At 36.0% G+C, this 24,185-nt stretch overlaps 4 protein-coding genes across 4 annotated transcripts; 3 read left to right on the forward strand and 1 right to left on the reverse strand.

Moving 5' to 3' along the window:
* Window positions 1–4,520: 4,520 nt before the first annotated feature.
* Window positions 4,521–12,245, forward strand: LOC136816756 (uncharacterized). The gene is made up of 4 exons (XM_067073073.1): window positions 4,521–5,362; window positions 5,923–6,154; window positions 8,187–8,503; window positions 10,978–12,245. Exons 2-4 carry the CDS (start codon window positions 5,952–5,954, stop codon window positions 12,243–12,245), a joined length of 1,788 nt encoding a protein of 595 aa, XP_066929174.1. The 5' UTR covers window positions 4,521–5,362; window positions 5,923–5,951.
* On the forward strand, window positions 12,243–16,279 carry LOC136816757 (dual specificity protein kinase TTK-like). The gene is made up of 6 exons (XM_067073074.1): window positions 12,243–12,621; window positions 13,013–13,167; window positions 13,919–14,165; window positions 14,585–14,690; window positions 15,031–15,204; window positions 15,648–16,279. The coding sequence occupies exons 1-4, from the start codon at window positions 12,463–12,465 to the stop codon at window positions 14,609–14,611; spliced, it is 588 nt and encodes a 195-aa protein (XP_066929175.1). The 5' UTR covers window positions 12,243–12,462; the 3' UTR covers window positions 14,612–14,690; window positions 15,031–15,204; window positions 15,648–16,279.
* Window positions 14,619–15,719, forward strand: LOC136816798 (dual specificity protein kinase Ttk-like). Its single transcript, XM_067073124.1, has 3 exons — window positions 14,619–14,690; window positions 15,031–15,204; window positions 15,648–15,719. The coding sequence occupies exons 1-3, from the start codon at window positions 14,619–14,621 to the stop codon at window positions 15,717–15,719; spliced, it is 318 nt and encodes a 105-aa protein (XP_066929225.1).
* A 2,724-nt stretch (window positions 16,280–19,003) lies between the features above and the next one.
* On the reverse strand, window positions 19,004–22,575 carry LOC136816755 (endoplasmic reticulum chaperone BiP-like). Its single transcript, XM_067073072.1, has 4 exons — window positions 22,367–22,575; window positions 21,244–21,583; window positions 20,344–21,040; window positions 19,004–19,933 (listed from the first exon to the last, which is right to left on the reverse strand). The coding sequence occupies exons 1-4, from the start codon at window positions 22,492–22,494 to the stop codon at window positions 19,107–19,109; spliced, it is 1,992 nt and encodes a 663-aa protein (XP_066929173.1). The 5' UTR covers window positions 22,495–22,575; the 3' UTR covers window positions 19,004–19,106.
* Window positions 22,576–24,185: the final 1,610 nt, after the last annotated feature.

Here is a 24,185-nt window from a genome sequence, read left to right on the forward strand (position 1 = left end):
GTAAATTTTTCTAGTTAAAGTTTAGAGAAAAGAAATCTCATTCATTCATTCAATCAGTGATTCAAGCTTTCATATCATTCCTTTCTCTAAATAAAGAAGGGTGTCGGTAATTAGACGAGGGATGTCAATATTAGACCAACTTACGGTTGTAGAGGTCGTGCCAGTATCCAGTGCCAGTGCCAATCGAATGATTGATTTTGGATTAGCCGAATTGATCGAACGCCAATCGAATTTCACATCCTTTTTTTTATTGGATTCAATTACTGTTTGATTGGTGTTCGATTGACGTTCGATTAGTTTCGATTAGCTGCGATTGTATATACTTTGCGATTGATTCGATTAGTTCGATTAATGTTCGATCAATTCGATTTATGTTCGATTGGCATTCGATTATAAATAGACCTTTTTTAAAGAGGCAGTCATATTATTGAATAATTATGTACTCCAGCATAAAAACAAGCCGAAAAGGCTTTTTAGACAAGTGCGGAGGCGTGCGCGTGCGATCGCATGCCTCATATGCCGAAGCCTGATGGAAATTTGCTAAATAGCTTCGAAGGAGCGCTGGATGGAAGCAATCAGTAGAAGAAACCACTTTCGTTTTTGTTGCAGATTTATTATAAACTCCTCTCACAGGGATTACTTGTCAATGTGTTTTGTCAACTTATCAGCTTTGTATTGATTGTAAAGGGAAAGATATAAAAGAGGTAAAACTAGCCTAGTTTCTAATCCTGATAAGAGTTTAAGCTTAGACTGGGTGCCAAGCTTGGTGCACGTGCACGAACGGCAAACTTATTTTTCTCTTTTCTCACTTACTTTTGGTTTTTACATAAATCCTTTTTGACCATCTCGTAAACAAGCTTGAAGTCCTTCTTTCAGTTTGTTTTCACTCTATTTGAAGGCTTCTTCTTGAAATGATAAGTCGTTAAAGCGAGCTCTTTTCGGACCCAGTCCGCGAACGAGGAACCAGTGCGCGAACAATCTTTTGAAAGAAAAATTAGAGCTCTTACTCGCAGGTAATACTTTAACTCTCTTCCGAAATGATACAGGGATATTTGAACTTTTCAAACAGTTAGTCACACTAGGAAATTAAGCTTTCAGAAAAAACAACATCAGTCATCTACAGGATACATTTCAACAACAAGGATGAGAGTTACCTGAATCAAGTTTGCAAGACAATATTAATTAAAACTTGAAAGTTGGAAACAAAATAAACCGTGCAACAGCCAAAATCAACCAACCAAAATTTGTCATTCAATTCCCGAGACAGCGCTTCGATTTTTAAGGCCTTGTTTATACGCTAAAGTAAAAACAATTCCGCACATGTAAATGGGTCATTGCTGAGGTCCGGCAAAATTTCCGGGAGATAGCCTATCCGGCGGTGCGCGGATCTAGGTGGGTTCCGCCTCCCCCGTAGATCTTTTTCTTGGGAAGTTGATCTTCAAATTAGTTTTCAAGGTTGGCTTGGCTCAAATTTTTTCATCTATGGCTCAAATTTTAGGCAATTTCTCAAAGTTTTTGAAAATGTTAATTTCATTAAAAAGCGCCGGGTTATTTTTTCACGAACCCCTTTAGAAGTTTTGCGGCGCATTTTTTTGCTTGAGAGTCAGGTAAACGATATAGCGCTTTCGCAGCATTAATCATTGATACGCATTTTGGCGGGACGCTAGTGTGACTAACTGTCAAAACCACGCGCTTTTTCACCAAAAAAGCGTCTCTTTTATAAGAACTTTAGCGTTTTACTAACCTGTTTATTTTTGTAAATATTTTCTTGTTGTCCATTTTTTTCTTTTCTTTTTCTAGTTTTGCTCATTGAAAAGCGTGGCAATGTAGTGTCTTCTTTTTTAATTGAGATTGCCAGCACTTTCGAATGTTTTGACATTGCAATGTCTTCATTTTGAATATGGTGTTTGGATCGTTCGCGGACTGGAACCTTTTTCGCATCAACTACTGGTGATATGTTTCTATTGATTTTGAATTAATGAGCTAACATGTTTCAATGAAATTTTGTGTGATGGAAGATAACAGGTTTTTAAAAGAGGAAAGTCATTTTCAGAACTCTTCTTGCGCAAATCTTCTTATAAAAAACATTTCCTCTCGCGGTCAGCCATGTTTACAAAAATCCTGAATCTCGTGATTTTTTTACTTTATTTTTTTATCTTAATTTTTAGAGAGATTGCAAGGGATAGTTTGAGGATTCTGCTGCACAAAGGAAATTCTATAAAAGTTTGTTTTTGGTTGTTTTTTTTCAAGTTCAAAGGCGCTCGTTCATGCACTGGGGCTGTTCGCGCACTGGTAACTTGACTCTAGGAGCAGTTAAAAAACAAAATTTTACTCTCGGGAAAGTTCCTGAGCTCTTCCGGTGCTTCCGGAGCAAGTGATCTTTATCATGTTATAAAAAAACGTTTAAACATGGTTACAAAAAAATATTTGTCTCCAGGTGATGGAAACTTTGGTAGCCATTCCAGAGTAGAATATCAAATTAAGTTGGAGGATTTGAAACCTAATCCATCTTAAAGAGCTTCAAAAAACAAAAAAAAGGGGGGTCATACATCTCTCCGAAAAAAGCAGTTCCGCCAGGTTCCGCGCCGGAGATATGGCAATTTTTGTACCCCGGAAAAAGGGGTTGTTTTGACAATAAAGGTTGTAAACTTTAGTGGAAAATTCAACAACCCGCGGCACCAAAATATGCTGCAAAAATTGAAAATTCAAGCTTTTGTATTGAGTCAAGATATTCCAGATATCTTCATTTTGACTGCAGACTTTTATCAAATTATTTATGTAATGGCTTGCTAACACTTCAAGGAAGAAACGAAAAATTTTTTTGAAAAAGAAGACATTTCATCGCAAAAAAAATTAAAACGTTATAAAGCGGAAGTTAAAATTGCTGAACCTACCTATCTTTGCAATCAAAGCACTGCGGAGGAAAAATTCCCCATGGCATATAAATTACTCTTTTAGTCTAAAAAATGGTCAAAATTTTCTGTGGTACCCACTCTAAAATTCTAGTCCTCATTTTCAGGCTGAAAATGCTTGCCAAAGTATGAAAAGTCAAAAATAATAACTTAAATGAAAGAATTAATTTCAGAGAGTAGCACCATTGGATTTCTCAGGTATTCTCTGATAAATATGGAAAGTTTCACTGTCTGAACATTTTTTCCTCTGCAGCGCTTTGAAATAAAAGATGAGTTGTGAAATTTTTTGTGTCCACGCAGATCTAATTTTTCTGAAAACGGCCTTAGTTGGAACGAATTTCTAGACAAAAGTGTAGAATATTACACCTGCATATTATATATGGTTGGAAAGCTAAGGCCAACCCTAAAAGAAAAAAAGTTTCCGGTCCACCGGCCCGGGTGAAATTTTTTTTCGTTGTCATCCGTCCGCTTCCGGCAGCATTTTCTTTTCATAAGAACCAAATAGATAACAGATGAAACTTTCTTCTTAAAAAGCTTTACTCATGACTCATTCAAACTGTTACATCGTTCCTATAACACTCTTCAAAAAGTTTGTTTATTTAGCATGCTTTCTGGACGTTAAAGATCAAATAAATAGTGTTATGCATATTAAATCAATTTATTAGAATGAAAAGTTAGTTGATTCTTAGAAAAAAAAATCACAAAGTACAGCTTTTTGCAATTAATAGCAACACATTTCTTTCAGTGAAAGAAAGAAAAAATATAAAGACAGAATGTGGAGCAACACTAACAACCAGAGAGATGATTTTTTTCTTCCTAATTTTTTTTATTAGAAATCATGAAAAGGACCAAAAAAGATTTTTCCCGGCCGCCCGCATGACTTTTTTTTTCGTCACCTGGTGGACCGGAGACAAAAATTTTTTTAGGGTTAGCCTATTAAAGAAAGCTCTAAATTACTGAAAAAGAATTAATTTTATAGCTCAGGCAAATACTTTTTTATTTATTGGTTTACAGATCCGTCAACGTTATTTTTGCCAAAATAAAAAATAAAAAAAATAAAGATTTCAAAAACTTTTACTTTAAAACAGGAAAACAAATAAAAAGAAGAGAAAGGGAGAGGGGGTTAAATAATCTAACACAGCTGTGCCCTATTCTGCCAATGTAAAGATACTTTGATCCTCCCCTTATTAATGCCAGGGAACTTCCCCATGGAATTTCCCTATCCACAAAAAAAAAACTAAATTATATAACTTTGTGTACACAGTCGATTTTCTTCATTTTTTTTCTTTTTTTGTAATCGCTTTTATTTAAAGTCCTTTATGTGATTGTTAAAATTCAAGAGTAAATATAAAAATAGGCATACCAGAAAAGTGGGATGGGGAAACCTAAATGGGAACCTAAGGATGAACCCTAAATGGGAATCTATCTCAGTCTTATATATACACATATCAGTCTTTATGTGTACATTTTTTATGTTTCAGTTTATTTTTAGTGTTTTTTATCCATAGACTCTATCTAAACTTTGGTCAAATAAAATACTTATACAGCTTTTGAGGATGATGGTTCAGCCATTGGTGAAATCAAATTTGTCACATTAGTTATATTTGAAAGCATCACTGGTCGAAATATTGAAACTACCATGAGTCGGCTGATTTTTTAAAAATATGCACATGCAGAGCGGAAGTGCAACTGGAACGTTCCGGAGCACCAAAAAAACGGCACTTTTTGCTCCGGACGTTTCCGGAGCGCCAGGAGGGTCCTCTTTAGTATAAATAGTAGATAGAGTCTACCTCTTCGATTACTGTTTCTACCTCTTCTACCTCAGACACATCAGTTGATTTTGAAACAAATTCCTTACCTTTTATCAGCCATACAACCAAAGATTGTATTGTTCCAACACCTCTGTTGCATAGTTTTAAACTGGAGTCTTTTGAGATGACATCAGCACACCAGCACCTAATCTATGGCTTTTATGCACTATGATGGTTGAAAGTTTGAATAGCTCAGTGTTAGTGAAGACATTGATGCTGGTTGAAGGGACAAGGGACTACCTAGGGACAAAGTAATTTTGTATCAAAAAAGATTCGACTCCGACAGGAGTTAAACCCCAACCAAATGACAACCTTTATCAGTCATGGTATGGCTTTGAAAGATGGTGTTGAGAAATAATTAAGCTTAAAATTGCATGGCAACAAAGTCAACAAAGTGCAAAGTCAACATTAGAGGCAAGAAAGTCTTTGTTGACTTTGCAAAAAAACGGTGAAAAAGTGGTCAAGAAGAAAAATTCCCTCTATCATCTTACTAGTGATGAATCCAAGAAAGTATTAGAGTAGGAATATTTAGCTAAGATGGAAAAAGAAGAAGAAAAACTGGCAAAAGCTTTGACCCGTGAAATGAAAGCAAATCGGCCAAAGCCAAAAGAAAGTCTAAAGAGGGAGAAACCCTCAAAGGTACGAACTTTTTTTCGAAATGCACAAACTTTTTTTCGAAAGACACAAACTTTTTTTTCAAAGGCACAAACTTTTGATATGCATTTTGGCGGGACGCTAGTGTGACTAACTGATTGAGGAACCTTTCTTATTAATATTTCTTGGGTAGCTAAATGTTGTTCTAAACTTTCAATGTTGTAGATTTTTGGCTATACAAGGTTTTCTAAGTGGTTGTAACTGGTTGTAAATGACCAAAGTGAAATATGGTGTTGAGTAATTATCTGATTATAATTTATCTTTCAGTATACCATGCTGAGAATCTCTTAAAAATTCAGTTGATAGGACTCATTTAAATTGAACTTAACATTGAACGAATTGTAATTCCTTACAAAGAGGGAAGATAAGTCATTCTTGTTAATGTGTGACTTACTCTTCGAAAAAAGGCTCTTTTGTTGTGAAGCATTTTCGAAATAAATAATGTTTGTGTACAGTAGAAAAAAATTCTAGAAATGAACCCCTATTTATTATTTATTCTTATTGCTGATATGTTTATATATTTATTCATTTTTTCTCTCTTTAAGCCTTCATATGGTAAGTAAAAGAAAGAAAAATGGATATAAAATTTCATGTGAATAAGATTATAGACAATGGTGGTAAGATTGGAGACTGGACCCTTTTTGTTGACCAATTAAAAGAGAAGAAATATGACAGAGATCTGCTGGTTCAAGTCTTGACAATCGCTTTGAATAATTCCACGGAGAAAACAAGCAAACAATATAAACGTCTTTTTATTGGACTGGCTAATCTCCAAAGGTATATTTGTTTTATCGACTTTCGTTTTCAAATTCTTTGTAATATTTAGGCGTTACCTCTTCATCTCCGCACTTTTTGGTATCTGAGAATGTTTTAACGTAAAGAGCAATTGACTTTTGATTGATTTTAGATTGTAATCAGCCCATTTTAACGATGAAATGTATCTTTTATAATTGTTCAAGTTCAGAGATGTTTTCCGGATGGAATTTCGGATCCAAAAGTGCTCTTCATCATTGTTTCATAAAATATGGAGATCGTGTGACATGTTGAGACCATCAGAATAAATCAAAGAGCCACGTAACTCTCATAATTCCAAAGTTCATAAAATCTAATATTTTGGAATATTGAATCCTTCTTCGCTCCTGGGACCGAAACCAAAGCTCTAAGCTCGTGTGCTCCACCTTTTTGGAAGATTTCATCCCAAAATCCTTGTTGAAACTTATATTATTCAAGAAAAACCGTTTTTTAGAAAATTTAATGTCACGTTTTCGCCAAAAGTGTAAAAAACACCGACATAGAAAAATAAACAGTGGAGCCCAATCAAAAATGGTGCGACATTTAGTGTGACATTTTGAAAAATGCCCAAAAACAACTTTGTAATCGATAAGTCTTGAAATTTTACAATGTTGTAGGAAATACTAAGACATAATGAATAAAAATTCTTTTTTCGTTTAATTGGGTTAAAAATGTGGCTTCAACTCAAAATTCGGCTTCAACTCAAAATTCGTATCTTTTTTAGAAATGTAAGCCACACAAATTAGATAAGAGATCTTAGAATGGGACTTTCTTAACTTGACAGAGGAAAGGTTGAATTAAAAAAAAAACAAGTTAAATGTGTATACTTTCTAGCTGTTAGATATACTTTTTTGTGGCTTACTTTTCGATAATTTTCAATCTAACTTTGTAAGGCACAAAATTGTACTTACAACAAAATCTTTGTAATTTTTTACACGTACCAGCACCTACTGGTGTTATACTTTAATAATGGAGTGCCAAAAAACAAAAATTGCGTGACATAAAATTTCACCTATATTTAACCTATATTTCACCTATTCACCTATATTTCCCTTGTGTAAGCCACATTTTTGCCCACTTACTTAACAAACTGTAAGCCAAAAATCAGTGCAACCAATGAAAAATTTAGCCCTTTGCTGGCAATGCTGAAAAGAAAGTATATTTCTGACTGTTTCCATTATTGAGAACTCAGCCTTCAAAATTTCTTGGTCGGGCAAAAAAAAAAAAAATGCAGTGTTTCAGGAAACCGGCCGGCCGGGTGAAAAAAGAAAATTTTGACCCGGCCGCAGACTATTGGTTCAAATAATCACTATATGGTTCATCATAAAGAAGATCAAGTTGACCGTTCAAGCTATCAAACGTCATTTGGTTAAGATATTCCCGCTTGTAAATCAAGTTTCGTTTGTTTGTAGTTGATACATTAGTATTCAGGGCTTACTCCATACTGTTTGTACTAAACCAGCGTCCGAGATTCAGAAAAGGCAAATTTTTGATATTATGCTCATAATAGGGTGTAGAATTGACAAAAAAAATTTGCCCTTCGAATCTCATGTAGTTTTCGAGTGAATCGATTTTTGGTTAACTGATAGAACTTATCAACGGTTTTTTCGAAGCCTGAAAATCAAATATCTGAGGTTACCAAAGGATTCAGCGTGAAAATTAGGTAAAGAAAATGGGGTTATTTGTTAATTTTCGACCACCTGGTGCCAAGAAATGGCGTTTTCCGATGACGTCAGCATTTTCCTAGCAGCATTTTCAGAAAAAGGTTTTTCCTCACAGCTGGATAGTCCTGAATTAGTAGTATACAAAAATGGTATGGTTTGTTAACTTTCGATGTCTAGATCTCGAGATATTTTGGTTTAAATATTGAAAATTATCGATATTTTTTGCTGAATCAGCAGTTTTTCAGCATATTTACCAACCTTAAAAATGAAATATACACCCTATTAGAGACTGACGTGTTTTATTTTCCTTTTTTACTCAAAAATTTCGCAATATTTTTTTCTATTATATTCAGTGAAAGTTCAATCGATTTTGCGCGCAAAACATTCAAAGATGCAAATAATCTAGACATTGATTGTGCTGTGGTCTGCGTCTTTTACGCTCAATTCGAAGTGCGTCAAAATAGAAAGAGTGAAGCTACAAGTATCATTCGGAATGGGAAAATGGACGGACGAACGCCACGTTTCTTGCTCAAAAATGCTTATCACAACTTGAGAGATAATAAGAGTAACTTATTTGATGGGATAACCGACCCTTGGGATGACTCATTGCACGATATCACCGCAACCGCTACAATCAAGAGCAACCCGGAAAGATCACCAATTAATAAACGTAAGTTGTTTTAGCTACCAAGTCTTTTTTATTCGAGTTAATCTTAGTTCATCTTCTTGATTTCGACATCTGAGATACAAAAAAGTGGAGATGGAGAAATTTTTGACTTATCGAGTTCATGTTAAAAGTAATGGTACTACAAAATCATTATTTAATAAATATTAGTAAAAATATTCAAAAACAGGCGAGTAGACATCAATTTGAAAAACCATTGTTAAGAGAAGACTTTCAGACCTTATTTTTTTTGCTGATTATGATGATCGATTTTAATATAAAAGGTTTCGTGAAACACTAATTGCGACCACCAAGTCCTATTAGTTCCATCGGTGTTCTGTCGAATAGAAATCCTAATGTAACATGCAAAAGAATATCAGTCCCTTTTTTCATCATAAAGTTAACATAGCGTCAACCCCCTTGACATGGGGGGGGTTACACCCAAAAAATTGCAAACGAAAACTGGGAGCTAAAATACAGCCAAATATTTGGGAGGATCTGATATTGGGGGGAGGGGGCTGGATTTTCAATGGCAAGGCTGGAGGCTGGCTGTTTCTTCTGTTATTTTTCTTTATATCACCACATTTTTATCCCAAAACCTTTCATTTTACAGTCTATTGAATATGTATGTTTTCACTTGTGTCTACCATCACGAATTAACAATTATAGTCATTATTAGTCAATTAAGCCCGTTAAGATTTCGAGAATGGCTATTAGAAAAAAGGAATTTTTTGCTGGAAAAAGACGTTACTAAAGTCAGGGAACCGTTTTTAGATTCTAAGCTTTGTTGAAAACACTATATTATTTCCAGTAGCGGCCTGGCTTAATTTTCTTGGTGGTGCAAACTATGAAATTGGCGCCCCTAGTATTTTTGTCCTTATTTGCGCCCTATACCAGTAAGTGAAACTATTAAACTGGTAAGAGCAGTGACTGGTTGAAAGTAACGCCCGGAATCTCTGAGTTAACAAAGTTTTATTTATACGAAGGTGGTGGTAATGATAATTTGATATCTATTTCCTTGTTATTTCCTGGTCTTGGACTGTACTCTCCATTAAAGCAGGGCCGGCGAATCGGTTTTAAAAGTGAGGGGGCTAAATGATATAGTGACTAAGGAGGCCCCATCATGGTTGGGGCCGACGGACCGGAAATTTTTGAAATTATGGTACTCTACATTGGCTTAGAATTGGCCTAAATTTAATTTTTATGAAGTTATTGGAATGAAAAAATCAAAGAAGTTAGGTGTCTTTTTATACTGATAATCACCAAAGAATATACTACCATATAATAACAAAATGAAACCCGAGGGGTAAATCACTCGAAAAATTATCGTACACCTCTACAAAAAGTAAAAAAAAAAGTCAAAAAAGTCAAAAAAAAGTCAAAAAAGTCAAAAGAAAGTCAAAAAGTCAAAGAAAAAGTCAAAAAGTCAAAGAAAAAGTCAAAAATTCTTAGAAAAAAGTCAAAAAGACAAATAAAAGTCAATAAAAAGTCTTGTAAAAGTCTAAAAATTTCTTGAATGGACGGATGGGTGGAGAAAATTTATGGGCAGTTGGCGTTTGTGGACAGATTTGGGCGGAAAATCTTAGGCGCCCGAAGGCGGTGGGCGTTTTTGTCGGGAAAAAGTCAAAATGGAAGTTTGAAAAAAGTCAAAAAAAAGTCAAAAAGTCAAATAAAAGTAAAAAAAAAGTCAAAAAGTCAAATGAAAATTTAAATAGTCAGAAAGTATCATACACCTTTTTTCAAGTGATTTACCCCTCGATGAAACCTATAAGATGGGATAAGGGTCTTTGTAATTTGGTAAGTAAATAGTAAAGTTACCACGTTTCTTATTTTCTTTTTTTCTATCACCCTCTCTTTTACTTTCTCTCTCTCTCTCTCTTTTTTTATTTTTTTGCAAAAAAGTGGGGGGGGGCTATAGCCCCCCTAGCCCCCCCGGTTTCGCCGGCCCTGTAAAGATCAATGGCTGAAAGAGGCCCCAAAAATTCGAAAGTTGGCAAGAATAAGGGTTCTTTGTAATTCTAGCGCCGCAGGCAAAAAAATTTGGTGCAAGAAAGGTCAAACAGCTTATAAGATATTCTAAAAAGGAGAAAGTTAACCCGCATAAGACCACAAAAACCACAGCGAGCAGTTTCGATCAATCTCTCATTTTGGGGGTGAGCATCCTCTTTAACCCCTGGTAACACTTCTCTTGCTTTGACTTTTCGCAATTCAATGTTGATAGTAGTTTTGAAAAAATTCGTAAAATAAAATGAAGCGCCGCAGGCGAAACAAAAATTACATTGAACTTATAGAAGGCGCTAAAAACGTGTCAAAGGGCGCAAAATCGCCCAACCAAACATCAAAAAATTTTTGCGCCCCCTTGAAAAGCTTTTTTGGCGCCCCTCTCAGGTCTTTCTGGGTGGTGCACTGCACACCCTGCACCCCCTGCCAGGCCGCCACTGATTATTTCATTCAAAATAAATCAAAACGTTTCATTTTAGCCATCCCACTGAACGGGTATTCAAACAGTACACGTAAAATGTTACATCTCGGTAAACCAACACGATCAGGGTCCAGCCTTCTAAAAGAATCAACGCCAAAAAGCCCTACGGAAGAAGTGAAAGCTAAGTTAGGATTAATCGGATGCTCAGCATCAAAACCGCCCAATGTTTCGTTGGAACCGGTACGACCGCCCAGCTCTGAGAAAGAGGATTCGGATGAAAAACAATACCGCCCTACCTTATCACCCTTCAGTCTTACCGCTAACACACCCAAAGTTAGTAAAGAAAAGAAAAAGTTATTCGAAACACCACAAGGGTTTAATTTCAATATTTTTGAGAGTTTATCTAAACAGCAAACGGAAAAGAAACGTGCTCAAGATGAGGCCGACAAAGACATTGTTACCAGTTTAGATTTCCAGAATTCATCCTTAGACGAAGGAACTGTTCCAATAACAAATGAAACTCTCGACGACGAACAACGCTCTGTTTTCCTTGAAAACGAAGGTACGTGCTGTATTGGGGACCAAATTGCAGATGTCAGCAATCAGCCTAACTACCCACAAGAAGTCAAACAGAAGAAATCCTCAAACTTTGACAAGATATTAGCACAAGTCGATGATGATATTAAGAAATCAAGAAGCTTTCTTAACCAGACCGAACACAAAACCAATCATGCTTTGTTTCAAACTCCTATCAACAAAAATAGAAATGCGAAGTTCCAAACACCAATTGATAAGATGAGTATCAAATCTGATATCAACCATGGAAGATATCCAACACCGATCAACGTTGTCGATTCAAGAAAACCACCGTTCGAAACACCAAGAGATAAATTAGAGATGCGAAAAGCCGAAGATCTTGTTCAAGGCACTTGCCCTAAGAGAGCTAAAGGGCCACCATCAAGTAGAAAGCCACTCTCAGCAATCAAAGGACCGAGAAATCCAGACATCGCTAAAGAAAATGCTTTTAATTTTCATCTCAAGAAACGTATACCATTCAAAAATCTGTCAACGCCTGGGAATAAGCCTAGGGAAATTCCCCATGACCAAAAACAGTCTCACGGTCAGCCACTAGCCAAGACAGGTTTAACTGAACTTATCCAATCTATAGATTTACTCAAGGAGAATAGTCCGCCAAGTCAAGGAGACGTTGTAAATGATCACGTTTCTAAATTATCACAACCTTCTCAGAATAGCAATACGATCATAAACACTATGCACAATACCGGTAGTTCACAACCCACTCAGACTATTATAAATAAAGACTGAACCAATAAGTGAACGACAACAAAATCGAACTCTATTGTTGAAAAACAGCGAATCTAAAATTGCGGACAATACAAATAATAACGATAAAACTTATTGTGTATCACAACAACAGCAAAAAACCAAATCCACCAACACAAATCAACCTCGTCACCAACCTTCTTCACAAAACAGAGATATACCAGTTATTCCTACACCAAAAGAGACTTCACCTCCCAATATGAACAACCAATTACAAAACGCAATAGAAACACTTGGTATGAACGGCTTCAATATGGGTCAAATTCTTGATCCAGTTCCTTCAGACTCTAGATTCATAAAAATCAATGGGAGACCGTACACACGCGTTAAAAAGATTGCCAGAGGAGGCTTTTGTAAGGTAAGCAATTTGTGGTTCTTTTATAATAAGTTTAAAAGGCTACAACTTTGAGGCAGCCTGATCACTTCACAAATTGTCGAATTTAGCAGAAATTTGGTACATCTTTCATCAAGCAACTTCAATGGTTTCTTATAGCCAGAAAAAATACTGAAAATTACGGTGCGTACGTTTTCTTCTTTTTGTGTTTTTTTTTTTTTCATATTTTTATCAAGACTTTTTGAACGAGCCCACCGTACCGGGTCCGCTAGAGTTCTTTGGTGATTTCGACTGTGCTACAATACATATTGTATGTTACTTACTGGCACCTCTTCGCAGCCTATAGAAGTAATTTTCATTATTTTGATCAACTTCAACAGTTATGGTAGTGATGTTCTTTTTTCTTTCATTTCAGGTATACGAAGTCGCGAACGGAGAAGGTGTATTGTTCGCATTGAAGAAAGTGAATTTAGATGAGTTAGATTCCTTCATGATTGATTGTCATTTGAATGAAATCAAATTGTTGACCAAATTGAGGGGAAATCCGTTCATCATTACACTTTATGATTGGTAGGTCGGATTATTTTTTTCTATTCCAATAAACCCTCGCAAAAACTTATGCTGGGCAACTCGTAACGTAGCTTATATAGCACAAGGAGTGTCCCTGTCTAACTACATAAGAGCAATAGCATAGTATGAACCCCCCCCTTTTTTTAAGGGGGGGGGATCCGAGTTGTCACGGAAGGCTTTATAGGGGGGGATGGGCAATTTTCCAGTTAAAATGGGGGGTTTGAGCTTATAGGGGGGGGATCAAATAAAAATGGGGGGGATAGTAACTTTTTGGTTAAAAAATTATTAGTTTACTGTTTATTTGCTAGTGTTTTCAAGTTCATTGACTATTGGTACGAATTCACACTGAATAATATATTTCATTCATCAAAATTCTTCCCCAATACTGGGAGTACAAATTATATGCTGGGGGCTCGGACCCCTGTAAATGGTGCGGGATCAAAAAATTTTAAAAATAGGGGGGATACCTTTATAGGGGGGGATGAAATATTAATGGGGGGGTTCAGACCCCTCTGCACACTATGAATAAGATTCAACTCGGGCGCTTCTATAAAGATTGGTATTGCATTCAAGTCATTAAGTGACAAGTTATGATTTGTTCTTTCCTATGTATCAGCAATCAAATTGAGATTAGTAACATCTGAGACTGTAGACTTTTTATTCCGTTAGCTGATTTTACCTTAGTCAAAGGAGGAAATTTTGGCGGTCAAAACTTCTTCCTCTAGCTCTAATGTCATTCTATTTGTCACAGGGAGAAAACGAACGAGAGTCTTTTGCTGTTGATGGAGGAAGGTGACCAAGACCTCGCCAAAACATTACGGAAATATACCGGTAAAGTGCCAATGGATAAAGTCCAACAATATTGGGAACAAATGTTGCAAGCAGTGAAAGTTGTTCATGACCAGGGCATTGTCCATGCTGATTTGAAGCCGGCCAATTTCTTGTTTGTTGGAACAGCCCTCAAATTGATCGACTTTGGAATATCCAACAGTTTACAGGTTTGTAAGGAGCTTGTGTCTCGTTTGTAAAGTTTTTTTCCCATTTTTGTAAATGTATAACCTATATTGAAATTCGTAAAACAAAAAGACCTAAAATTGGTGACTCAAGTTTTGCAATAACTCGTTGTTTAGTTTGTTTACAATCACATTTTAAATTGCTTTGCACATGAGCCGATCGTTCTAATGGCGATTCCATAGATACCATCACAATTGGACTGTCACTATTTCATATTGCCTATTCTTGCCAATTTAAGCAGATTTAAGCAAAAAAACTCTAACAGCAAAATTACCTCCTTCAAAATATTTCACTCGTTTTGCCTCACGAGTACTAAGTTTCTCTTCACAAAGCTTTATTACAATATATCGCTTGTTAATTTTCATGTAGTTCGATTAGTTCTTGTATTTTTCTCATCTTACAGTCGGACAAGACGAGCATTAACACGTGAATGTGTGATGGGCACGTTGAATTACATGCCCCCTGAAGCATTGTCGCCTGATGCATCTCATGAAAATGGAGCCTCAAGGGTAATCATTCGCTTTTTTTACGAGATACTGCTACATCATTAGAATGTTTACTCAAAGATCTGCGCCCTTGCTCATCTCTGGTCTAGAGAAAATGGAGATTAAAATAGTCTTTAGAATTTTTTCCTTAATTGTCTCAATTTAACATTCATTAGAAAGGAATGGATCAAGCTTAATGCCCAGTTTCCCAACATTTCCTTCCCTAGACGAAAATCCCGCTTGTTGAAATTTCTAGCAAGGATTCTCGCAAAAGTAATAAACCTTGAAAGAAGAAATAAAGTCTCAGTCAACTTTAATTCCGAACCTTATCTGATTACAGTATTGAATATTTTTAAATCTTTAGATTTCGCGGGCATCGGATGTGTGGAGTCTTGGTTGTATGTTGTATTTGATGATTTTCAGACGAACACCTTACCAACACTTGACCAATCGTGTTAAGATTCATCAAGCCATTCGTGTCGGTCAAAATATCAACTATGAAGGAATCGAGGATCCGGTATTGTTGGACTGTCTGCAGGTAAGTTATTAGTTAGAAAGCCGGGGGTTATTCAGATAAAAGATTTCGAAAATTGTATCTAACTTATGATGGTTTGGCTTTTCGATTTTTTTTTTGCTGGAAAATTTATTGAGTTCGGACAGAGCTCTTTTTTCGAACTCGAACAGCATTGTCGACCGGCAAGGTCCGTACCCTTATATATCAGTTTTTTTCTAAGAGTCCGTTTGAAAGCAGGAAAGGACCGGGCGCCGAAGATTAATCCTACGCTGCTTCATTGAAAACTTGCCCAAGCATTTCGAGCTCGGCAAAAACCGGTTTTGAAGTCCCAAGAGTGCAATGAAAAATTGAATGAAAGCCCATGTACTACTTGTAAAGATTGAAGCAATAAAGGACATTTCATATTCGGAAAGAAAGAGCGTTGATTTTCTTCAAATTGTCTAATATCCTATCTGTTTTTTCCCCAGGGTTGCTTAAATTTCAACAAGCGACAGCGATACACGATCGAACAACTCTTGCAACACCCGTTCCTCAAGTAAGAAATACCTTTTATCGTTGCAGTTTCATTTTAAAAGAAAACACATAACAAACGGAATTTTTAGATCAGATTAAAGTTACTTTATTTTAATACATACATTTTTGTTGGCAACATAACTTTTAGTTTTAATTTTAAGTATTTTGGTAAAAAAAGTATATAATCAATTGACATCAATACCCAGTGCGCTAGTAAGCTTGATGGAGCGTCTTTATACTTCTAGTTTTGTTTAAAGGCCTCGAATTCAATTAAAATTAAGGGCCAAGTTTTCAATGACCAATTTTTCTACTCTCGTCTAGTGTTTTGACTCTTTGCACTTAATGATTAGATCTCCCTTTCAACTTGCTAGGAATTATTGACAACCTCGTTAGATACAGCGTTATGTTTTATTTTAACCAAATTGGCTTGTATACATCATCATGAAATTTTACTCCATTTTTCTTTCCCGTAGAATTCTTCTTTTTTTTGTATTCATGTTTTTATAGACAAAATGTAGTTATAATTGTAAATTTACAAGTAAATTGATTTTGATTTCGACAAAAAATACCACTAATTTCTTTTCAAGTAGATGACTTTTCCTTTCTCTTTTGTTTTCGATTTGAATCTAATTGTAAATTTTTGGACCCTGTTTTCTATTCACTCATTATCTAGCTCTTCTTGTTATTTACCCTTCCTATTTCAGGGTGTCTACGGGACCTTGAAAACCTTGAAAACCTTGAAAACCTTGAAAATGAACCACCCAACCTTGAAAACCTTGAAAACTATCAATTTTCTGGGAAAAACCTTGAAAACCTTGAAAAATCGTTAAAAACCTTGAAAAGCACTATCCAGTCATTCGAAAAGTAAGAATAAGTAAAAAACCGCCTGCGGCGCTAAACCTTTATAACATTTAAAGAGAATTCCATATTTCCCTGTTTCTGTTGCGATTCTGTCGCAACGAATGCAACATATTCTTTTATCGTTAGCTGAGTTTTTGTCACTAATTTCCGTTTGCATGAGCCGTAAGAAATAGAATGTTCCCCAATTTTCAAATCGCTTCAAGGCGTCTTGGAATAATGGCCGTTCATCAATAAAATTTTGAGGATTCCTTAAAACAACTCCTTTGGCAATCAAAATCAAAAACAAGGCGTTTTTTAGCAATTTGAAAGAGTCAAAATCAAAATTTTCTCTCGTCGGCGCAAACCATGGTTGCGCCTCTTCGGTCAGTGTAAACAATTGGTTTTGCTTCTAATTCTTTATTTCTACAACTACAGCTGGAAGACTAGGGAGCTGGAGTTTTTCTTTTTCTGGCATTGTTCTCGAGAGGGAGATAGGAATTTAACTGTAGAAGTAATTCCCCGGGCACCAAAAGCGAATAAATTTTATTTGCTGTCCTCTATTTTTCTTTCACCTACCACTGTGAAAAAAAAAAGAAAAATTCCTGTAAAGAGCCATATCAACTGAGTATCAAAAAAACTTGAAAAGTGCCAAAGTTTTTGCCAAAAAACCTTGAAAAAGCACTTAAAAATGACCAAAAAAACCTTGAAAATCCCGAAAAAAAATCCGTAGACACCCTGTATTTACATTTTTCTCGTTTCATGCAAATTATTTGTCGATAACCGAAAGGCTGTGTAATGAAAGGCTGTAAATTGAATTAAGTGCTGCATGAAAACTCTAGATTTACCCCCTCTTCCTCCGCCCTGAAAGTTTTCTATTTGATTTTACAAGTTTTCTTTCCAGTTTTCTAGGTGCAAAAATATTAGTAGGGGGAATTTTGTTCGATTTTTTGGAATCGCTTGACTGTTTGAGCTTCAAAAAGCGCAAAAACTGGACAAAATAGCTGTTTCTGGCTGAAAACACGGTTAGGTACAGAAATCACCTATACTTGCAATATATCACTAATCTTAATTTTTTGAGAGCTTTCCAAAAATATACAACAGGTCTCCGTTTTCTCGAGCTAAAATTTTCATTAATTTTTAACCCTATGATTTTTGCCTGAGACCGTCATATTTGTCCAAAAATCACACCAAAGTGTCCGAAAAAAAATTGGAAACATAGTAATTTCGATTCCCCTACCCCTTAGCTTTCCAGAAATGTATAACAAGTGCTTCTAACAAAACAGTCGAGCGATTTTACAAAATGTCCTCTACTATATAAGGTTAGTACAATAAGTATAGTAATCGTCAGCCGTGCAAAATTACTCGAATCTGATTGGTTTAGAGGAGTGCGATTAATCGTTAATTGCACTATTACCACTTTTTGCACTCTTTGGCGGGGGGACACTTTTGTCCCCTTATTCTTTTCTCTCCCAAGTCCTGTGTCAGAGACTTTTTTTAACTATTCATGATATGCACCACTGCAATGTCTTCTGACATTACATCCATCACGGACCCAATAGCTCATTGGTTGTAAGTGATGTAAAATCAGTCAATACGTCATTTTCAACAAATCAGCTGTTGGGTGGAATGGAGGACATTGCAATGGTGCATATCATGAATATAATAAAAAACAAAGAAATTTTACGTTACAATAGCTTCTTTTAATTGAAAAAAAAGAAAAATTACACTGCAATGTTTTCTTTTTAAACAAAAGAAAAAAAGGAGGTTTTCGAATGTTTACAAAAATATAAAAGTTAGAAAAAGATTCTTTTTCAAAACTATTTACTGACGATTACCTCGGAATCGTATGTTTTAGGACGAGTGCAAATTACGGTATTTTCTCCTTTGTTACGAGTGATTAATCGTTAATTGCACTCCAAACCATACGATTACTAGTACTAATGATTATTTAAAAAAAATCTTGTTTGACAATGTGATTAGGGCCCGGGGGGGGGATACTTAGGCAAAAATGGGTGCTGGGTATGTGCGTGCCTTAAGGGTAGGGTTTTTCACCCTCCCTAAGTCTCTCTAAGGGTTACCAAAACAACAAAAGTCAAAATCAGTCTCTCTAAGGGTCGGTTTTTTCACAAACTCGGGTCAAAGAAAAGTGAAAAGTCAAAAAAGTGAGAACATTTTTAAAAAAAGTGAGAAAATTTTTGAAAAATTAGAGAAAATTTTTGAAAAATTAGAGAAATTTTTCGAAAATTGGAGAAATTCTTTTAAAAATCGAATTTCTTTGGCCCGTTATAGAAATTTTTTGTGAAAAAGTCTCTCTAAGGGTTGGGTTTTTCTACACTGAGTCTCTCTAAGGGTCACCTTTTCACCAAAATTCAGTCTCTCTAAGGGTAAGGGTCCAGAGGTCTGGCACGCACATACCCGACACCCATCAATCCTAGTACCCCCCCCCCCCCCGGGGGATTAGGGTATTACGTAAAATTCTAAAATTTATCTTGAAAAAATGTTATACAAAAAAATTAAAATAAATATTGACAATCATTATCTATCTATCAACGATGAGACGACTTTTGTTTGTCTCAAAGTTCATCTTTGTCTTCTTTCTCTTCAGATCCTGGGTTTGGAGCCTCACCCTCTCCTCCTGGTTGTCCACCTTGTTGTTGGTAGATTTTACTAACAATTGGAGTGGCTACATCCTCCAATTTCTTCTTTTCTTCTTTAAGTTCTTCAGTTGAAGCATCAGCATGGCTTTCCAACCATGAGACAGCTTCGTCGGTAGCTTTTTCTAAAGCAGCTTTGTCTTCTTCGCTCAATTTGCTACCTAATTTGTCCTTATCTCCAATTTGGTTTTTCAATGAGTAAGCATAGCTTTCAAATTCGTTCTTAGCTTCGACCTTTTCTTTGACTTTCTTGTCTTCGTCAGCAAATTGTTCAGCTTCGTTGACCATACGTTCGATATCTTCAGGAGACAATCTGTTTTGATCGTTGGTAATGGTGATCTTTTCTTTCTTGCCGGTTCCTTTGTCTTCAGCACCGACTCTCAAGATACCGTTGACGTCGATTTCGAAGGTGACTTCAATTTGTGGAACACCTCTTGGTGCTGGTGGGATTCCGTTCAAATCGAATTTTCCCAAAAGATGGTTATCCTTGGTCATTGGACGTTCTCCTTCGAAGACTTTGATGGTGACAGTCGGTTGTTTATCTGCCGACGTTGAGAAAACTTGTGACTTTTTAGTAGGAACTACAGTATTTCGATCGATCAATTTCGTCATCACTCCACCAACAGTCTCGATTCCCAATGTGAGTGGGTTGATATCGATCACAGCAATATCTAGCTTTTCCTCACCACTTAATATACCACCTTGAATGGCTGCACCATATGCCACTGCTTCGTCGGGGTTGATCCCTAAAAATGAAAACTTTTGGTCATATTTTTTTACCCTTAAATGAATATCAAAATCGAAGTTTTGAAGTTTTGAATCGAACCATTGTGGTTAGGGCTGAACTTTTTTTTGGCACCCCTGTATCACAGACCCACTGGGACCCGAGTCCCACTGGAGAATTTGGCAAAAATTTCGTCCCTAGTGGGAAAAGCCTTGTAATTTCAGCCCCACTGGGATTGACATCTCGTCTCCAATCAAAATTCCATGTTTAAAAATTGCATTCTAAAACTATCCCCACTCGATTTTTTAACCTTTGAACATCGATGCTTTGAACAATAGAATATTTATCCCCGCTGAGGAAAAAAGTTCCACCGGGGCTTTGAGACAGGGGTGTTTTTCAAATTCAAATCTTCCGTTTAAAAAAGTTCTTTACCTTTACTTGGTTCTTTTCCTCCGAAGAATTCTTTGACTAAACTTTGAATCTTTGGAATGCGTGTAGAACCACCAACGAGGACGACTTCATCGATTTGAGATTTCTTGAGACCAGAGTCATTTAAGACTTGTTTAACTGGTTTGAGAGTTGATTTGAAAAGATCCATGTTCAATTCTTCGAATTTAGCTCTGGTTAAAGTTTCGGAGAAGTCTTCGCCATTAAAAAACGAATCAATCTCGATATTCACTTGGTGTTGTGTACTCAAAGTGCGTTTAGCTTTTTCAACTTCACGTCGTAATTTCTGCATTGCTTTATTGTCTCGTCTTATATCCTTTCCAGTCTTCTTTTTATAAACCTTGATGAAATATTCCATGATTCGTTGATCAAAGTCTTCTCCACCTAAATGGTTATTCCCACTTGTTGCCATGACTTCAAAAACACCTCCATCCAAAGCCAACAAAGATACATCAAAGGTACCACCTCCTAAGTCGAAAACCAGGATGTTCTTTTCTCCGTCTTTCTTGTCCAAACCGTAAGCGATAGCAGCAGCAGTTGGTTCGTTGATTATTCTCATAATGTTTAAACCAGAGATTTTGCCAGCATCTTTGGTAGCTTGTCTTTGTGCATTATTAAAGTAAGCAGGGACGGTGACTACAGCGTTACTAATGTTTTGTCCTGTGTATGCCTCCGCAATATCCTAGTAGTAGAGGAAAGGAATGACATAGATTTTATGCTACACTTTTTGTCTGTAGATTTTGAGTGGTGTTTACAGAATAAAAAATATTCTTTAATCGAGACTTTTGTTGACTACAAATATACCTACAAGTTTTGTTAAAAAGAGAATAAGCAAGGGGATGTACGTGGAACGATTTAATTCAAAGCTTGCAGTGGAATCTTTACCTTCATTTTCCCAAGAATCATGGCGCTGATTTCTTCAGGGGTAAAATTCTTTTCTTCACCATTTTTGACATGAACTTTCAAACTTGGTTTACCGGTGCTCTCAACTACTTTGAAAGGATATAGTTTCCGATCTTTCTGAACATTCTGGTCACTCCATTCTCGACCAATCAAACGTTTGGCATCAAAGACAGTGTTTTCAGGGTTGGATGTCAACTGATTCTTGGCAGCGTCACCGATCAATCTTTCACCTTCACTGGTGAAAGCAACATATGATGGAGTAATGCGGTTACCTTGGTCATTTGGAATAATTTCAACACGTCCGTTTTTGAAGATTCCGACACTAAAAATACAAAATTCGTTATAAAAAGAACTATTTGTCAATGGTAGTTTTATGTATATGTTTTACGCATGATGTAGAAGAAAGTACTGTAAAAGTTAAGAGCTTAACAGCGACCGGTATTGGACAAAAAGACCAGTCAGTTGCCCAGGTTGCCTTAAATGTAATACACATCCATGTCATAGACTGAGAGGAACCCTCTATCCATTTGAATAATCAAATCGAACAATATCATCCCTAGCTAGAAAAACAACCTGCAATTTCATCCTAAATTAAAAACGCGATTTCTATACTCGTCGCGGAATTAGTTAGCCCTAAGTTTATATTTTCACGATTTCACTGTCTCAAGAGTTCTCACCATGTCACTGAGACAGGGATGTAATGATAACAAGAAAATATTTTATGTTCAAGTAGGGGGGGGTTTCAGGGGGTACCCGATTCCGTAATTCCGCCAATTTTTTCTCCAATTTCCGTCACACCGTCTTAAATTGAACCAAAATTCCGTCACCGAAAATTCCTTTGAAATTCAATATTTTTGTCGAAAATTCCGCAAATTTTGAAAATCTTTTACCAATTCCGAAATTCCGCAAATTTTTTGCTAAATTCCGTTTTTCCGCACTAAAATTGTCTAATTTTCCGTCTCCGTCAGAGAACCCAATTTCCGTAATTCCGTCTAAATTTTCGCCAAGTTCCGCCACTCCGTCCGAAAAAAGGGCCGATTCCGCTCCTCCGCCAACCATGAACCCCCCCCCAAGTAGTTGTTGTTAATTTTGCAATGATTCTTACCATGAATAAGTAGTTCCCAGGTCGATACCAATTACTGGCCCTACATCCTCTTCTTTACCTTGACAACAGGCCAAAATGGTGGCCGTTGCTAACAACAAACATACAAACTTCATCTTTCTCATGGACATAGACTTCGTTAATACTGCTATTAGAATACTCTTTCACAGCTGTTAGTGATATCTTCTAAGTGAAAATCAATTCAAATTTATTTTTACTTTCAAAATTTATCCTATTTTTGATACTTCTATTTTCCACCAGTTTTACTTGAATTTTTGTTCCGATGTCTGTTGTCTTCTTTTAAAAATCTGGTCATGTTTTCTGTACGATCTTAAGATCCTATTTATATTATGCTTAAGCTACGTAGACATGCATTTACATTTGCATACGTAATCGTCCTTTGCTCTAGCTACGTATGATAAGAATAATTAGTTATTGAAATAATAGCAAATCTTGCGTCAGATTGTTAGGGTAAGTTAACTTTTTTTTGTAAGCATATCTTTCGAATTCTTAAAAAACGAAGAGCTAAATTTATTGGTTTCGAGATTTAATTCTATTATATTAATTTTCTCCTCAAGTTACATCTTAAAGGAAACTTATAAGATTGCTTATAATAAAAATACTACTGGCTTTTTAAATGAATAAAAAAATTAATCTGTAACCTAATCTCCAATGACACGTATGTTTATTTAATGACATCATTTTCACAAAACCATACGTACTTTTTAAAATTCTATTTGGTAAAGAATTATGTCAACACTTTATACACCCCTGTATCTAATCTGAAGGCCCAATGGGAAACAAATTAAAAAGCCACTGGCCTTAAGGTGGCCATCCACTGAGTTTGAAAATAGTGATACTTTTTTGGTGGTTTTTTATTTTTTTGGCTTAAAGTCAAGTATAACTTCTCTGGAACAACCTCTGAAAATTTCAATTCATAAAAGTAAAGAATAAGCAGAAAATTTTAGGTTTTAAAATACCTACCTCTAAGCTTTTAATGCTCGCCCATGGACGCCCTGTGTTTCCCGCCCGTTAGTGAAACAGCAATTCTACCTTCTCTAGCTGCTCAAACGGCTTGAAAATCTTTACGGGTCGTCTTCAAGTCGCTAGAAACATTTCTAGAAGGTTTGAAGTCGCTTGGTGTACCCATATTCAGTTTTTAAACTTTGTAAACAATGACCGCCCTCGAATTTTAAAGATGGTTTTTGGACAGTTTTGGAGGATGAAGCTCACTGACTTTTGCTGAGTGTTTCATCCACATTTGTTGCTGTAAATGATGTTTTATGGTTCTCTTATTATACAAGGAGGTTTGTAAAACTCTAAGGAATATTTAATCATGATGTAACTTGTGATTTCTTTTGATTAAGAGCACGGTCGGTTGTTGTGTAGTGCGCCCCAAAAAGGTATGTTGAACTTTTGTTTGCTTGTTTATTCTTTTTTGGGTGCTATTTTAATGTTTTTTTGCCAGGAATCTCTAAGAAAACAACATAATCATCTTCAAATTACTTTTTCAACTGTGTGGGATTAGATTTTGGCGGTTTCATTATGCTTTCAGCGATGGCATGAAAGTGAAAGTGAAAGTGCCATGTAACACGATAATGAGTCTTCAGTTCCAGAGCTTTTTGAATGAATATTTTAACTTAATTGATTTAGTTTTTAATCCCTGCTGATAGGAATAGTCCAAAATAGTCTTACAATGAATGTGGGCATTGTTATTTACATTTCGGGGTGTTTTCGTGGTGAAAATGAGTTTTGCGGTCTTTTTTCAAAGTTTTGCGGTTTTCTCGAAATGATCAAAATGTCACTCAAATTGGCCAAAATT

Source organism: Clytia hemisphaerica, unplaced genomic scaffold (genome assembly GCF_902728285.1).
Source record: "Clytia hemisphaerica strain Z4C2 unplaced genomic scaffold, Clytia hemisphaerica genome assembly, whole genome shotgun sequence".
NCBI classification, from domain to species: domain Eukaryota; kingdom Metazoa; phylum Cnidaria; class Hydrozoa; order Leptothecata; family Clytiidae; genus Clytia; species Clytia hemisphaerica.